The 18,120-nt window shown below is 41.9% G+C and overlaps 1 protein-coding gene across 2 annotated transcripts in view; it reads left to right on the forward strand.

Moving 5' to 3' along the window:
- The first annotated feature begins 314 nt into the window (after positions 1-314).
- ITGA6 (integrin subunit alpha 6) overlaps positions 315-18,120 on the forward strand; it is a 60,082-nt gene continuing 42,276 nt past the window's right edge. For both annotated transcript variants that reach the window (XM_084643853.1, XM_084643854.1), the window contains exon 1: positions 315-605. In XM_084643853.1, the coding sequence (XP_084499979.1) occupies positions 442-605 (164 nt within the window). In that variant the 5' untranslated portion in view covers positions 315-441. The remainder of the gene's footprint in view (positions 606-18,120) is intronic.

The following is an 18,120-nucleotide window of genomic DNA, read 5'->3' on the forward strand; positions in this document are numbered from 1 at the left end:
TGAAGACAGTTTAGAGAAGACTTCGGTCTATGTAGAGTTTGGGTGTGTGTGTGCTTTGCAACAGGGACTAAAAGACCCAGTACAGATAAGCATTGGCTGGGATAGGCTCTAAATCCTGGACGGCTGCAGAGGTTACTTATAGTAGTAACCGGGCTGGAAGAGCCTCGTGGTGCTGTTCGGGGGCTGGGGGATTGGCAGGGCCAGAAAGGCAGGGCAGGGCTAGGAGAGGCTGAGGGCTGCAGGGCCGGGGCCCGGCGTGGCTGGGGAGGCGGGGCTCGCCTCTCTTCGTCACTTAGTGCAAAGCCTGGGAGTCTCAGGAGAACAACGGGCTCATTCAGCGTGTGGCAGCGAGGGGAGCGCCAGGCGCAGTCTGGGGAAGGGCGCAGCGCAGGAGCAGGTCTCCGCTCCCCCCTCGGTCCCCGGCCGGAGCCGTGAGAGCAGATGGCCCTCGGGAAGACGCTCCTCTACCTGTCCCTCTTCCCCTGCCTCGCCTCCGCCTTCAACCTGGACACCGACAATGTGATCCTGCGGAAAGGGGAGCCGGGCAGCCTGTTCGGCTTCTCCCTGGCCATGCACTGGCAGCTGCAGCCGCAGGACAGGAGGCTGTAAGTGCTTCCCCACCCCCGCCCCCATTCCCTCGGCCCCGGGAACTTCCCCCTTCCCCTCCGCACGAAAACTTTCCCGCTGGAGCGCGGCGCGGGGCCCCCTGCCCCTCCCCGGGCAGGCTCCTGGACCAGCGGGAAGAAAGGAGCCAAGGGCGCTGCCGAGCCCTGGCCCGCTGCTGGCTGCGCCCAGCCCCGGCCGGGAGCCGCTCTCCGCCGCCTGGGGGGGTCCCTGGGGCGGGCGGGGGACCCTGGCATCTGTCCGGGGCGACCGGGCCGGTTTCAAACTCCCGGGCTGAGCTGTGTGGAGCTGCGGGCTGGGCGCGGGCCGGGGTGTGTGTTTCACAGGCGAGCCCTGCAGGTGGGAGCGGGTTAGCGGCGCTGCAGCGTGTCCCCTCCCTCCCGTCCTCCTTCCGTCCTGGGCGCTTGGTTTCAGGGGTGTGTTGGCCGAAGCCCGCGGTTACTAATGCAGCTGGGGCGCGCCCGGGCAGCAGCACTGGTTGGGGTTTGGGTAGCTGGCGGCGCCGCTGCGGGAGGGACGGGACTCCGCGTGTTAGGAGTTCTCCGCAAGGTGCGTGCGGCTCTTTGGGTGCGGACTTGCACGGGCTTCTCACTGCAGGGCACGGAAAAGAGACTTTTCCCCCCCAAGGGCGGAACAGCCACCTGTTAGGAAAAGTTGTGTAGATGAGGGCACCAGATGCTTTTCAGAGCAGGGGAAACCGTGTGGCCGCCGACAGGACCTACTGTATATTCGCACTGGTTTAACTCAAAATGTCTGAGCTGAGCTGGATTGTTTAAAAGCCAAGGGGCAAACCAAAATCTCTGTACTGGTGTGCACTCGTGCAGCAGTCAAGGGCGAGCTCCGTCATAAATGTCTAGTTGAAAACCTCACACTTTTTTCATGTCATAATGATTTAAAACTAAAGAGGTTTCTTCGGGGGAACAGCAATACTGCAGAGAGACGTGTTTTCCACCAGGCTCACACTGACCTTGCCTTCTTGGTCACTGCGAACAAAGAATTCCGAAGGGGCGTATGACAACAAAAGGACCTTGCCCCCCAAAGGACTTCAGTGTTCTTAAATCAAGCCAGAAGCAGTGGCTTCAGAATGAAGCGCTCAGGAAAGCAAGTGTACTCCTGTTTAGGGAAAAGCAGACTGAAGCAAATGAAGAAACTGATGCATATTAGCAAAAAGAAAAGGAGTATCCGATGAAGTGAGCTGTAGCTCAGGAAAGCTTATGCTCAAATAAATTGGTTAGGCTCTAAGGTGCCACAAGTACTCCTTTTCTTTTTGCGAATACAGACTAACACGGCTGCTACTCTGAAACCTGTTTATTATAACTGTACTGATGAGCTGTACTCTTGCTGCATAATCACAAAATGCTGATCTGTGCTATTTCTCTCTCTTTGCTGATGTAGGAATTAATCTAGACATTGTCCTGAGATGAAGTAGGATGTTTCTGATAAAATGTGAATTGAATTTTTGAGTTAAAATAATCTTCCTATGTTCTGGCTGACTTACATGATGACTGGATCAAAAGCAATCCAAGTGATGATATGTGTGTATTTCTGCAATAGAATCACTGGTGTTCAAGACTGAACCTGCTTCACACTACAGATGTGAGCTCCTTCTGGAAGGGCTGGGCAAATAAATCAGGTGTTTCCAACATAATCATGATAATAAAGGCCTTGTTCATGGAAGACCCGGAGCAAAATAAAATGTTCCTTTATATGGCTTCAGGGAGACCCATGGAAGTAACTGAATGCAGAAGTATTTGGTCCTGTGTGAAATTGGTCCAATAAAAGATATTACTTCACCCACCTGGTCTCTATAAATCTGAACACATTTACAGATTTTACTGTATATGTTATCTATGGGAGATATCATACTATGTGAGGATTTATGAAAGACCAAAACTAATATTTTATTTTAATTCAAAAAGAAGAGCATGGAGTCCATAGTGCATAAGAGAAGAAGTGAAGCCAGCAAGAAAGTTTACCTGATAACCTTACTTAAAACTTCCAGGGCCACATTCTGCCCTGACTTGCGCCATATACAATTTCATTGATTTCAGGGAGGTTGCATGGGTTTAAATCCAGAGCTATAAGAATTCCATAGTTATTGAGGACACAAAGTTCTCCAATGCTAAAGAATGAAAATCTAAACCCAAAAAATTGCCTTTTAGAATCATACATCATGGTCCTATGTAACAGCTTATGCATGTGATTCTTGAAAGCTTGTCTCATCTTAATTCTTTTATTGAGAAAAAGTATCTTAAGTTTATTAGAGCTCCATGGTACTGTCAATGCTGCTAGTAAGTGTATCAGAATGTGTAGGGACAATTGCAGTCATTCATGGGTCACTAATAATCCTTTGGAAGGCAGTCACGGTACTCTGAGTCTGTGAAATTTAGCTAAAAAGAAAAGGAGTACTTGTGGCACCTTAGAGACTAACAAATTTATTTGAGCATAAGCTTTCGTGAGCTACAGCTCTCTTCATAGGATGCATTCAGTGGAAAATACAGTGGGGAGATTTATATACATAGAGAACATGAAACAATGTTTATGTATCTGAAACAATTTATGTGTATAAATCTCCCCACTGTATTTTCCACTGAATGCATCCGATGAAATGAGCTGTAGCTCATGAAAGCTTATGCTCAAATAAATTTGTTAGTCTCTAAGGTGCCACAAGTACTTCTTTTTGCGAATACAGACTAACTACAGACGGACTACATGGCTGCTACTCTGAAACCTGAAATTTAACTGAAACTTCTTAAAGATTATTAGCATGAAATTGCCTTCTCCGTACTGAGAGCAATCCAAATCTGTGGGTGGAGAAAACTCATAGATTCTTTCAACTTTGACATGGCTTTCTGGATCTAAACTTTCATGGAAAGGAAAAAAACAAAATTCTAAAAAGACAAACCAAACTACAGTAGCTACATTCAGAGGCTGCTAGGTACTTTGGGTATGTAAAGACACATTGACCACTTTTTTCTTTCAATCTGACTCTCCCAAAAGTAGAATAAGGAAGGATGGTCCAGTGATTAGAGTACTAGCCTGGAACTCCGGAAGCCTGGGTTCTGTTCCCTGCTTAGCTACAGATTTCTTGTGTGACCATGAGAAAATCTGTTAAAATGAGAATATAGCACTTCCCTACCTCACAGGGCTGTTGTGAGGCTAAATAGGTGAAAGATTTTGTGGGGCAGTAATGGAGACCAGATTAGGATAGATAGAAACCCTTACAAGATGATGGTGATATTGCCTTCCAGAGGTTTTACATTTTTTAAACTGTCTGGGGCAGGAAAAGTGTTTTGTCTATTGGTCAAATCCTGAACTCCTTATTCAGGTCCAATTTCTGATGTAACCGAGTATGTAACTGACATCAGAATCTGAACCTGTTTTTACTCAGCCCTTACTTAGACAAAAATCTAATTGAAGATGATGGAGGTTGTGCTGGGGAAAAAAAAAGGGAGAAATTCTAAATGAGAACTTCCAGACTTGATCTTATGTTTGCAAAATTAATTGCACTCATTTTCATAATTCCTATTTGGAATGCCTACTGGGTACTGATCCTAGTGGAAGCTATGCCAAACATGACTAGTTATAGGCAGGACAAGCTGTGTCTACTGTCCAGGTATTCCAGGGAGGTAGGCCAACCAGTGGGAGAGGAGTTGACAGAAATTGAGCCCATATGTTGGTTAAAAATGATTCTTTTCACTGTCACAGCTGAGAATAAGGCTGTGGTGAGAGGGAAGTGATGGTGGAATACCTGTGAATCCCCAGCTATATTTCTCCTTTTCAGCATGTTTTCCAGCTCTTTTGTAAAGATTGTTTTATATGCAGCCATGACCCCTTTTGGCATGGGCCCTCATTCTAAACTGAAAAACCTTTATAAAATCAAAACTGAATACATTTGTCTCATGCCATGTAACTGGATCTTTAGCAAAAAACAAAACAAAAAAAAAAACCCAACAAAAAACAAATAAACCACAAACAACCCAACAACAACCAAGCAGCAAATAAAGAAGGCTCAGACACCATCATTTGAATCTAGGAATATATTACCCATTTCAGCCTGTGAATGATGAAGAGGGTGATAAAAGCAAACTAAATTTAATTAAAGGCAACCACAGTTATCTCTGTTACATTTCCTTAATCTCTTCCTCCTCTTGCCCCTTATCTGATGAGGTTTTTAAGATAGGTAGATGATTTTCATTTCCCTACTGGTAGTGTTTGAGTCAGTGAGAATTGTTAAAATCATCAGTAGGATGAGGGCTGGAGAAGTCTGAAGAAGTGTAACTCAGATAAAGGGCTAACAGCAGTTGCCTTTAATAAAGCACAGCGTTTGCTTTTGATCATCCTTTTCCTCATTCACGGGATGCAATGGATAATATATTCCTAGAGTCAAATGATAATTTAAACAAATATTTATAATTATAAAACGAGGAATTTATATGTACGTCATAATGATATTTGTAGATAGAGTAAAATGTCACAATTCATGTTGACTGCCATGGAGTTACTTTTGATTTAGTTCTTTGCCAAGTCACAGAGATTGAAAGAATATCAGCCTGAATGTTGTGAATTAGACTGCTAATCGTATGAGCATTTAAGTCTGTGTGTACCTTTATGTGCATGAGTAGCCCCAGTGAAATTAGTATTTTGAATAGATTTAAAGGGATAGTATTTTGTCAAGGCAAGACAGGAGGAGGAGATGGCAGAAGTCAAGATTCAAGATGTTGAGGACCTAGATGAAGGTTTAGCTGTCTGGATGGAGAGCAAAGTCCAGATCTCTGAAATCAATGGGGGTTAGGAACCTAACTCACTTAGGCACCTTTTTAAATACCACTACCAATTTGAGGTCATGTGTCCACCATGGGTACTACAGCGGCATAGCTATGGCACTGTAGCTATGCTGCTGTAACCCAACAGTACAGACTCAGTCTATACTGATGGAAATGGTTTTTCTGTCAGTGTTGAGTGACGGTAGGTAGGTAGCTCCATGGATTTTTCACACTGAGTGCTGTAACTATGTCAAAATAAGTTTTAAATCAGGCCCCAGTCTTTAGACACATAAATACTTTTGTTAATCTGGCTCTTCCTGCCTATATCACTTTGGAGCATATGACTTAAGATCCCTGGTCATGTCAATGGTTTTGAAAATTTTGCCCTTAGAGTAGACTCTATGCTCTCTTGATTCTCCTACTGCTCTGACTGTTCTTCCAGTGTCTTTGGTGGGTGATCCATTTTCTCTGATCCTTTGAGATTTTGTCCTTGTGCCCATAGATGCCGACTCTGTGGGTGCTCCAGGTGGGGGAAAAAATGAGTGGGTGCTTAGCAGCCAAGCTACCTCTCCCACCCACCCACCACGATCAGCTGTTCTACAGTGTACAGAAGGTGCTGGGAGGAGCTTATAGCATCTTGAGAGCCTCAAGGCAAAAGGGAGGCTAAATTATGTCAAAAGATTGAGGAGGATAACACTGCAACAATGTATTTCTGCAAACACATGCACCTACTGTACTATGAATTGTAGGACTTGTCATTTTACAGTGGAGAATGTTTAAACAATGTAAAATTGGAATCTTGGAATAAGCAACCCATTCATGATCTCAATGAAGCTATTCCCTGCAGTCCGTTTCTCAGGCCTAGTCTACACTACACTCAGAAAGTTTTACAATGTAGTTCTACTGGTAAGGGGTTTGATTTTTTTTTTCCCCTGACATAATTATGCTGGTAAAAGCCCTAGTGTAGATGCAGTTATATCAGATTAAGGTGCTTTATACATCTATAGTTTATTTTGCTTTGCTGAATTGGAATAAGATGAGCAGGTATGAACACTCTTATGTGGGTAAAACTGCATCTACACTGGAGGGATACATCTACACTTCAACTGTGTAAGTAAAGTTAAAGCAGAAAAACTTTTAAAAGTGTAGGCAAGGCCTCAGACTGTACCCACTCTAACTAAGCAAGAGAACAGGGTGACATATTTCTTTAGCACAATGTCTTTTAAAACACCATTGTTAAATATTAGGACCAAACAAAAGAACAATTCATTGCTTTGTTCCTTTGACTTCAGGGGGAGTTTTGCCTAAGGAAGGACTGTAGGATTTTGCCCAGTGTGCATAATGATGATAAATAGCCTCAAATTCAGTCTCCAACTTTCAAAAAATAAGTTAGACCAGCAGCTGCAATTAAAGGTTGTGAAACTTTTTTTTAATTATTGGAAGATGCGCACAGCCAATCACTCTGCTTGGTTTAATAGATTTTCATCTTTAAGTATGTTGAGGCTGAGGGCCAAATACAGTCCTAATGTGAACCCATGCCATTTCATTTTCTTTGATGGAGTTTCAGTAGCTTATATGGGGGTTGAATCTGGCCTTACTCTTGAAAAGAGGATATGTGCAGATGGCAGTGATGATGAGCTAAGAAGCAGTATGGGTTGATAACCTCTATCTTTCTGATTTTCAAAAAGTCTCAGGCAGCTCAATTAGAAATCCTTGGAAGCTCTATTAGTCTCTCATTAGGTTGGAACAATAACATTGTGTTTGGAACAATAACTAACAGCATCCGGTGAAGTGAGCTGTAGCTCACGAAAGCTTATGTTCTAATAAATTTGTTAGTCTCTAAGGTGCCACAAGTACTCCTTTTCTTTTAACGGTGTTCTGCAAGCTGAGATAATACTGTGTGCAGAAAACATGGATGTGGCAGCCTTTGCAAGAACATCTCTCTAATATAACTAGGCTTGGAAGGATTAGATTTTTATTAGTGAATATCGATAAACGTCGATTTCACCGCATACACCAAATCAACACACAATTTTTCCATTGATGGTAATTGAAATGTACAGATAGGCAAAGTGGAAAAAAAATGTTGCTTGAGAACTAATTTGAGTTTGATTTAAGGATATTTAATTTGCATATTTTGACACGGGATGTCGACAATTTGTATTTTAACAGTTATAAAGCTTTACATGTTTGAATCTCTGCGTCACTGTCATTGGCCTCCTCTGCAATTTCCTACAACTGGGAGAATTTAAACAGATAACAAAACAAGTCAATATTTATTTTTAAGATTTAGCTGTTAAAATGATAAACATTGAATTCAGCCAAGCCTAAATATAACTTGTTCTTTTTACCAAAATTGCTTTAAGTTCCTACCCTTCCCTTTTATTGCACTCACCCTTTCTGAAAGGGGTGAATTTGTGATTATAGTCCAGTATTCAAGACAGTTTTTATTGCATAATATTACAGTATATAAATCAACCTTCTGAACATCATATATGGCTAGCTTAGTCAATTCTGATGTGATCAGAGTACCGTATTGTCTCAGAAATAGGAAAGGAATCAGATCTAAAAACTAACCTTGCATACTCCCAGACTGAAGGTGAGGGTAGGCCAGTGCAAACAGAACAAAAATTGTACGTAGTCAGTGCAAACAAGGGCAGACCTTCAATTGGGGAAAGAGGGAGAAAGCAGTTGTCCTTGTTCAGTTTAAATTAATATTGGAATATACGGGTTGAGGACAGAAGGAAAAGAATTCTTTTGTCAAGTGTTCATGCTGTCCTTGAGCAAAGGTAGTGAGTTATAAAAATCATTGAACTTAAATCCAGTCCAAGAACTAGGCATAAAAGTTATTGGAAAAAGAAAGGGCTGAACAGTAACACAGCTGTTCTGCTCCTTTCTTCCAGACTAGGCTGATGTAGACATGCACAGACAGATGGGCAGACCTCTGCCATGTAATCAGACACATACAACACAATCATGCCGCCTACTTAAACTGTAAACCTCGTGTCTTCAGTGAAGCTATTGACGAATCATTCTTTTGTCCAAAAGGGTCATAATACTTAACACATCCATTTTAATAACAAGTAAAACATCTGTTACCTTCCAGACTGAGAATGCGAGATGTCAGTGGGATGGGGTAAAGTTTATCTGAAGACCATGACTGTTACCAGCAAAAGTCTGAGGAGGGAAGAACTGAAGAAGAGTCTGTCCCTCAGCCCTCATTGTTCAAATGAAAACTGAAACCAAAGGGGTGATGTCGGCTGTGGCATACTTGCTATTTGTGTGTGTTGCTCCAACTCCAGTCTGTACAGAAATGACTCCTGGAGCTAAGAATTGAGGCTCTGTGTAGAATCAGAACGCTGAAAGCGTCAGCTGGCAAATAGCTTCCCAAGCACCAGTTGCAGCATTAATCTCATGGACTGGCACACGAAGATTTGTATCGCTTTTTAGAGTGAAACTGTGACCCAGTCAGCTGAAGAAGGGAAGAAAGAGAGAGCATGTGTGTGTCAAGATGAAGAGGTGTAAGAAAGTGCCTTCAGAAGCATGTCTTGTGCATAAAACAGGGCCCACAATGCTGTGTGAGGTGGTGTTTCAAAAGAGCAGAATTGGGACAAACATGCCATTTAGATTTTCATTTGCACAGTAGCATTTGAAAGAGCATTGTGTGGTCTAATAGTCTAGAGACAGGAGTCTTAAAACTTCCTTTTTATATCTAGAGAAATCTTCCTTTCACAATTTCAGTTCCCCTCTCGTAAGTATGCTGAGGAAGAAGCTTTTAGACTGGTCTCTGCAGAGGGAATAACAGTGAATTGGGGGTTGGAATGAAGACACAGATTGGTGGTGGTGGAAAAAAAGTGGCTGGTATGTAGCAGTAACCTTGGAGATTGCAGGAATTTCCACATTGTTGCAATTGCATGTCAGGTTTTTGTTAGGAAGAATTAGTCCTTTTCCATGCTTTAATATTTTTTTAAAACAATTTAACTATTATGGTTAGTAGGGATTTTTTTTTTGTATTGAAATTAAATAGGTGCAACCACTAGTGTGGATGGAGTTATATTGATTGATATTAAGGTGGCCTTATATCAGTACAGCTTTTCCCCCTTTGCTATAGGAATAAGCTATATATACCTTTATTTAGATGTATCTGCACCTACTCTTGGGAGGGTAAGTGGTACAGTTTTTGTATGCAGACAAGCCCTAATTCACCCCTTTCTTCCAATCATGATGCCCAGGCAGAAAAAAGTCTTTCCTTGCATGGAAGGTATGAGAAACAGTCTAAGTTTTAAATAACTATGTCAGTAGAAGCTTCAGATAAAGTTGGTTGGATCTGGCTCATTTGATGGACTGAATTTGTAATAGGTTGGACCACTGTAAATTTGCATAATGGGGTTATCAAAGTGGGGAAAAAAGTCATATTATCTAAAGTTTGTTAGAAACCTGTTTTGGTAATAAACAGTCTTAAAAAAACAACCGGTATAGGATCTTTCATCTGATGATCTCAAAGCAAGTTGCAATAGTGGGTGTTAATTCATTTTAGAGAGAGGGAAAATGTGGGAAAGTGAGATTAAGTGATTTGCACAAAATTTTTGTCATAGAAATAGCTGAGCAGTGCTGCATGCTGCATGCAATGCATATGTTTTTAAAATACAACTAACCTTGATTTTTAAATAATGCAGATAACTTGCCATTCAGAAACAGGGCAGGTAGGCTGGCTTCCCACAAATGGTATTCCACATGGGGCTAATTACAGAGGAGATTGGTTTCCAGATCTAATTTATTGCTGTCTGGTTTCTCCATCTCGCAAAATAAAACAACAGTTCCCAAATCAGTATATTGATTAGATGCCTGGTGTTTTTATAGACGTAAATCTTTCATCAGCCACAGTGTGTGCCAGTCCAATTTTTTTTTTGTTAAACTAGGCAAAGCTTCACTCCAAACGTGACTGTCATTCTTTGCAAAACTGTTATCTGGCAAATTGCTCATAGAAATAGCCAGATCCAATGTAGAATAACTGTTGTTAAAATCCATTCTGTGGCACTGTGTGGTGGTTTTTTTTTACATTTCAAAATCAAGTTGGAACTGGAGAAAACATCTCTATCCCAGGACTGGTAGAAACAACGTGGTTTGGGAAGGTGAGATGGAAAGGAATAAAACTAGGCTAAAAGAAAGGCGGCTAGTAGGTCGATGAACTCTATAAAAACAAGCAAACGAAAATGATCCACACCAAATGGACAGATTGCGTTTCACTTTTTAACTGAAATATATGTTGATATAAAGTTACCATCTTATGGTCGTATGCTTGCTAAGACTTGGGGTATTAAGATGCAAATATACTTAGGGACATTTTGAAAGAAACAAGTTGTACAAAATTCATGAGTAATGCATATATTTATTTCTAAGAAATGAAAAAATTGCAATTAGTTTCAGAAATACACAAGCAAGCTGCTATACAGTAAATAGCCACATAAGAATCCAGCCTAGAAAAAAGAAAGATTTGTTTAAAGCGGTATCTTAGTGGATTGTATCTGTTACTTTTAAATGACTGTTCTCTTTAACCTTTATCACCCCTAAAAAGTTTATAAAAACTTATGTGTTGTGCTCAGAGCCCTTCTGCACCTTTAGCATAGGATGTGTGGTACTTGTGATAAGATGGAACATTCCCTTGTATCTAAGAAATGAGAGCAATATGTGCCCAGTACTTCTTAGAGGGTGCATACAGGTATTCTTGCTTTGCAAACAAGAGTCCAGTTGAGCCATTTTATTTTAATGAGCAACTCAGAAGTATTCTGTTGTAAAATATATGGAAAGAGACTATACTGTACAACGCTCAGGAATCTTAGGAAAACCTTAAAGCAGTGGTTCTCAAATTGTGGTTCATAAAGCACTTTGCTGATGTGGTCTATGTAGAGCTGGCTCTGTGCATGATGTTGGCTCGCTTCCTCGTTTCCAACTGCTAAATCACAGCTAAAAATACATTTTCCTAATATTACTTTCCCATGTAAGCAATTGGTGTAGTTTCTATAGGGATATTATGATTGGGAAGGGTGGAGGTCCCCAGGATCAAGAATGAGAGATGCTCCATAAGGTGCTCTCTCTGGTTGTAATACACACCATGGAAAAGTGCCTTAGAAGCCCTGTTTTAGTATACTGTACAGAACCTGCAGTCTGTATTTTACAGTCAGTAATAAGCTCCTCAGCAACATCTAAGATCAGGGGAGCAGCAACTAGGGATGCTGGGGGTGTGGAAGCATCCCCTGGCTTGAAGTGGTTTCCATCATATACAGGGTTTACAGTTTTGTTCAATGGCTTTCAGTATTCCCACTATAAAAATTGTTCCAACGCCACTGTCTAACCTATGCTTGTACACTTCTTTATGCTCGTGCATCCTTCTCCCAAGGGAATGAGGAATCTTGGAGATACCCGTATATACCAAGACAGAGTAAGCATGCACCACCTTTTCTATAACTTCATCTGCTAACTCGAGTCTAAAGAACATTCTACACTGCATGGGACTTGAGTGCCAAATGGACAATAACTGTGTAAATAGCTGAACTGCTGATGAAGAGTTGGGACTTGATTTTTATCAAAAATGCTGAGCTCCTACAGAGTTTTGGGTGCTCAATTCTTCTGAAAATCAGGTCCACAAGGTACATCTTGTAAATGCACAGCAAAACAAAACCGAAAGCAGCTTCTGAATGTCTCCTCACGCTTACAAAGCAGTGTGCTTCAAAGTAAGCGATGTTTGCATAAGCACAGGTTGAAGTTCAAAAGAAAATGCGTGTTTATTCAGGGCACACCCAAACTAGGCAACCAGGTGTTGCTGATCACAAGTCTGTTGACATGTCTGAAGCTTTCTTGGTTCAGTGTTCATAGCTGTTTATTTTTTACCATTCTTGATAAAGGACCACTGTTATAACTTTATTTCCCTGTTCTACCATACATGGTGCTAAAGTTTTGTAACCATTAAACCTACTGGCTGCATCTCTGGCCTTTGCTTTCTACAGAGAAACATGATGAAAACTGCTCACTGTTCTCCCACTTATAAACTTCTCCATATTCACTTGGTGTGAGCCTTAGTTTCTGTTTATGGGAGCCAGGTCCTAGGTGAAGGTGACATAATGCAGTCATTTGAAGCTGTCAGAAATAAATCCTTTTTTCATACATACCAGAGAATAATATTGGATGGATTCTGAGCACAGAGGATAACTGCATAAGCCTAAGTTGCATTTTCATCTACACAAATTGTACTTGGTGAGACTGAGACTTTTGTTGATTGTGACTGTGATGTCTCCAGAACAGTGATTAGCAATCAATGTTTTTTCTTTTCACATTTTTTTTTCCCTGCAACATGTAGCAGGGAAACATTAGCTATTGTCAGCTGAGCTCCAACTGAGTTCTAATAACTAGAAATGGGAGAACTCATATGGCCTAACTTTCAGTCTACAACAATATCAGGGTCTCAAAAGTTGTATTTGAGCTCCAGCGTTGTTTGCCTCATGTTCTGTTTATATCAGACTGAAAAGGAAAAAGCATGGGAAAAAACCGTGTGTGTGTAAATGATTTTAACTTCAGAGGCTTAAGCTCTCAATCTTCAGTTAGTTTTGTGAACAAATAAGTTGTTCTGAGACCTTGAAAAACCTTGAACTCCATCCAGTTGGTCCGTTCCTACTCACCGTAAAATATAATACCATATGGCAGTTTTCCCCTGTCCAGTCCACATGTGGAGAAAGAGGGAGATCTGTATCTCTTTATGAATATCTCATGAATTTCAGTTTACCTCCTTGATATTACTCTGTACGTATGTATGGAGTTAAACTAAAGAGGCTGTTTGGGTGTTCTGAATAAACATGCAACTCCTTTTGAACTATGGTCTCTATTACTATAAAACATTATAAAAGATTGGTCCTCTTCCAAGTGAGGTGACTATCTGCGTTTTCAGTTTATTTGAATAAACTGAAATCTTTTTGCATGACTTATCTAATTGCACATTTCCTTTTTGATTAGGCTCGGGATTTAAGGAAAAGTTTTTACTGCAGTAGAAAGAAGAAAATTTTCTTATTAAAACTCTATAAACTTATTATTTGAATTTTTGATAGTAACCCTTTTTGTCCTGTAATCTGCAGTTAACTGAGGGCCATGATGGTTTTAACACTGGAGTCATGTTGTTGACTTGTGTGTATGTTGTCTTGACGTTGGCAACTATATATAGTGTTGCCAATAAGCTATTCAGAAGGGACTATTTGCTGCAGAGTTAACAATTATAAGGGGCACAAACTGCCAATATTTGAGAAAAGTCATAGAAGTAGCATCTATAGGACTGAAGGGGTGTTTCTGTTGTCGTAAATCAACACCTTTTGAGAAAAGTAGCTAGGTTGATGGAAAAAGTCTTCCATCAAGTTGTTTCTACAGTGGTTCAGTCAACCTAACTACACTGCACAAGGCTGAAATTTTTCACACCCCTGCGTGATGTAGCTAAGTCAACCTCAGTTTTAGCTGTAAACCGGGCCTAAGTCACAGTCTGACAGCAGTGTGGACGCTCACCCATGTTTGGCCAAAGAGTGCTATCAAAGCCTGTAATGAGAAATTCACCTGGACAATGCCAACAGCATATGGTTTTAGAACTGAGATTTATCTTCCCAGCTACTAAGATTTGCTTCACAGAGACTCTAAAACCCAGAACTGTGAATGTATTTGGGGAGTTGGGTAAGGGGTTAAATCAATAGAGAAAAATCAAGAGTTCATTTTCGTAGTGAATGTGTGTAGAATGGGTGATCAGAACATAACTAATAAAGCTTTCTATGAACATGAGAATATAATATACCCAGCAACTAGACATCTAAAGCTTTTTCAAGTTGCTTTTGGGAAAGCAGTGCAAACCAGCCTTTTCCATATTCTAATTACTGCCCTTCTGGGTACACGCTTCAGAAAAGCAGTACGGTAGATTATGTACATGGGTGTTGCCTTTTATTTTATGAGGCTCTTAGTTGAAAGAGAGATGCCTTTTGTAGAGTGTATGAAGAAAAGCTGATGCAAAAATAAGAGCTATAACCAACAGGTTCAGACTTTTCAGGATAACTTAGCTAATAGAAAGTGAGTCTAGTTACAGCATGTTTCTGGCAGATAGGAAATATGGAGCTTGTGAAATCATGGTCATTAGAAAAATGAAGTGCAATCGCAGGTCAAACCTAATCACTAGCTTCTCTTTGACAAGCTTCTGTTGACTTCATTTCAGTGGGATTGCTTGCAGAGTCACCTACTGGCACATATTCCAGTGCATCCTTTAAGCTACCTACTAAGACTACTGTGATGGGAATCTCTGCTGCTCTGGATCCCTAGTATGTTTCAAGCTCCTGGAGCCTGAATGGAGTCAAGCCACTGCCCTAATCTAGGGGTCTGAAGGCACACTCTCAGGGCACAGACCTTCCGTCTGGCATCCATCTCTGAGTTTTGGAACCCACTGGCTGGCTGCTCTAAGTGCCCTCCAGACTTCCAAGTACTTAAACACATTCTCTCCCAGAACTCCACCGAAAAGGTGTGAAAAAGTTTAACTCTCCCAGTACTACCAGTTCTTGTGTTTTGAATGTTTTGGTTCTAGAAATGTCTCCTCCATCTCCTCTTTCTCATTTGGTGGTCTGTAATAGATCCCTACTATCCTTACCCCTTTTATCTTTACCCAGAGGCTTTCAACTGGTCTGCATCTCACCTCCTTCTGGACATCAGAACAAGTATGTAGATTCTTGATGTAAAATGCAGCAATCTCCTCTCTTTTCCCTGCCGCTGGTCCTTCTTGAACAACGGCTAGCCGGCTCCAAAGTTAGACAAAAAGAACTGCACATAGGAAATGGAAAAATGCATTTTAAAAGGAACTTTTGAACCAAACAAATCATCTTTGTAGTTTACCAGAAAAATATAGTTTGTGCCAAAATACTGTATCTGCCGGGTCCCTGCTGGGCTCCTGCCGGGGGGCACTTACCTTGGGCAGCTCCCGGTTGGCGGCGCAGTGGGTCTAAGGCAGGCTCCCTGTCTGCCCTGACCTCACTCAGGCACATCGGCACCTCCTCCCACCCCCCAACTCTGCCAGCCAGTAGTGCACCACGTGGCCACCCCTCTCCCGGAAGGGGCCAACACGCCTCTACAGCCCTTGGTGAGGGGCATGTGGCTCCGCATGCGGCCCCTCTCTGCAGATACCGCCCCTGCAGCTCCCATTTGCCACAGCTCCCATGTTCCCGGCCAATGGGAGCTGTGGGGGCAGTGCTTTCAGGCAGGAGCAGTGCATGGTTCCCCCCCCCCCCCCGGCCATGAGGATGCTGGCTGCTTCTGGGAATTGCAGGGGCCGTGGCAGGCTTGGGGCCTTAGGGGCAGGCAACCCCGTTGTGCTGCTGCAGCGGAGATCGCGATCAGCTGGGAGACCAGGATCGACAGGTCAATTGCGATCTACGGGTTGGTGACCACTGCTGTAGATGTAATGGATTTCTGGGTACCCAGGACTGAGAGTCACCTTGTTTCCCTCTTGCTTTCTGTGTGAGGGAGACTTGCTTGTGCTTAACTGGGTGTCAGTTCTGTGACACCACCGTCAAGCACTCTCTTCTGTGCAATGCTGGCCCTTATTTAGCCAGGCATAACAATCGGTGCACCCCAGTCCCTGAGTCCCTTTGAAGCACTCCCCTTTGGTGTCTAGCCTTTGAAGTGTATCTCAAGATAAGATAAGGTTCTCTTCCCTGATGACTTCCCTATAACTGTTGACTTCATATGTAAATATGTATCTGGGGTATTCGCTCACAATGCTGAATTTACATGCCAACAGGCAGGTGAATCAACATCCGTTGTCTCCTAGGAAACATGTTCCCCACCTCTCCTGTAATACAGAATGTAATAACGTATCTTTAGTATACATACATAACTTCTTATCTAGTATTTGTATATGCCTTTCATAAACTATGTTAATGACTGTTGTAACCCTGGCTTTCATTTAAGACCTCACATGACATTCTTTGGTGAACGCGAATGAATGTACATACCAGAATCAGGATATTCTTGTAACCTTCTGGCCATTTGGCATTGAGGGGTTTTTGGATCAGAGTGAAGATCTGCAAAAGAACCTTAAAATCTATATGTGATAGGCTCTTTAAATGAACGTGAAGGTGGAACATTTGTTTTTCAGATTAATTTATTTGGGCACAGAACCATTGGGGTTGACCCTTCCTATACACCAGAACAGAGCCTAGTTTTGCTTTGTAGTTACTTACCCTGCCCCTTCTGGTGCTTTCCATCTCTTCTCCCATTCCCTATGATACAATCTGCTCTTTAGGGAGAGCTGTACTAGTTACATGAAAACCATAATCCTTCAAACATCAGAACTTTAGAAAACAGGTTAGTGATGTGTCTGGGAAACATCTTTACACTGATAATTTGAAAATACACCAATGGAGTCATAGAATCATTGTACTGGAGAGGACCTTGAGGGGTCTTCTAGTACAGTCCCCTGTACTCTAGGATTTCACATATTAATGACCTAAACATACCCATTGGTACAAACTGTAAATGGTGTTTATCCTTGTAGAAAGAGTCACAAAGTGCTTCTGTGCTAACATAATCACCTGTTGGATTTTTGGGAGATCTTGGGTGTTGAGGGGAGAAGGAGGGCTGATCTCTTGATGATATGCCATATAACTCATGTGCATGTTAACAGGAATTACGCAAGTATACAGAGAGAAGAATAGACCCCACTAGGTATTTAGGCAGTGACCTGTACTGTTTGTTTTTCATCACTTCTGAGAGTTGAATCCAATCATAAAGCAGAGATGGTGTCTGTGACACTAGAATTTCAAATAAAACTTCTCTTTTATATTGACAAGCTTGTTTTAGCAATGTGTGGGGAGAGCTGTCTACCTTCATTTTTAAAAAGCCAACAACAGTCAAGACATTTATAGGGACAGGGCTCACTTGGAGATGCCTGTAATGACTTGTCTCAGAATGGGTTGGAACAGTGCTTTTACATGTACAGGGCCAATCCTGTTCCTACTGAGGTCAATACAAATCTTTCATTAACGTCTAGCACAATCTGCTCTGACTGTACACAGAATGTTTCCCACTTGACTTTCTCCCTGTGATCTCTTCATGCTTATGGGCTGTTCCCATCTTCTAAATGCCATGTTCATAAATGCCTTCAACATAGAATTATTTACAAGTGTTGCAAGAATGGAATTGCCCTTGCTTATGTTGAGAAAGAGGTTTGAACTTGGGATCTTCACTGCTAAAAGCATGAGCATCTACTGCTTGAGCTCAAGGACTAGATTCCTTAATTGGCAGCATTGGCAGCCACAAAAACTTAAGGGGACAAAGACTCAGTCTCCTGCTGAAGGTTATCCAGATGCCTTAGTCAGGATCAGGGTCATATTGTGCTGTGGTAGAAATTGTCTCTGCCCAGAAAAGCTTAAAATTTCATCTGATATGAAACCAGTGAGTGTGGCAAACAAAAGGAGTGTATTGCTGGGGGGGGGGGGGGAGAGTGGGTAACACAAGTAGGATTAAACTCTGGTTTGTAAATTACCAGTCGTCCTTAGAGCTCTTCTTTCTGGTCAATATAATTAAACTCTTTGAAAACCAAGGGTTAGGAGTGTGGGAGAAAAAGCATTCAGAAGAGAATCACTCTCCTCCATAGCAGTCTGTAGAGTGACAGTTCAGCCACTACAGCACTTGTCTTCATCACTTTCCTAATTTCGTGTTCCTT

Source organism: Lepidochelys olivacea (genome assembly GCF_965140295.1).
Source record: "Lepidochelys olivacea isolate rLepOli2 genome assembly, chromosome: 11".
NCBI lineage: Eukaryota > Metazoa > Chordata > Testudines > Cheloniidae > Lepidochelys > Lepidochelys olivacea.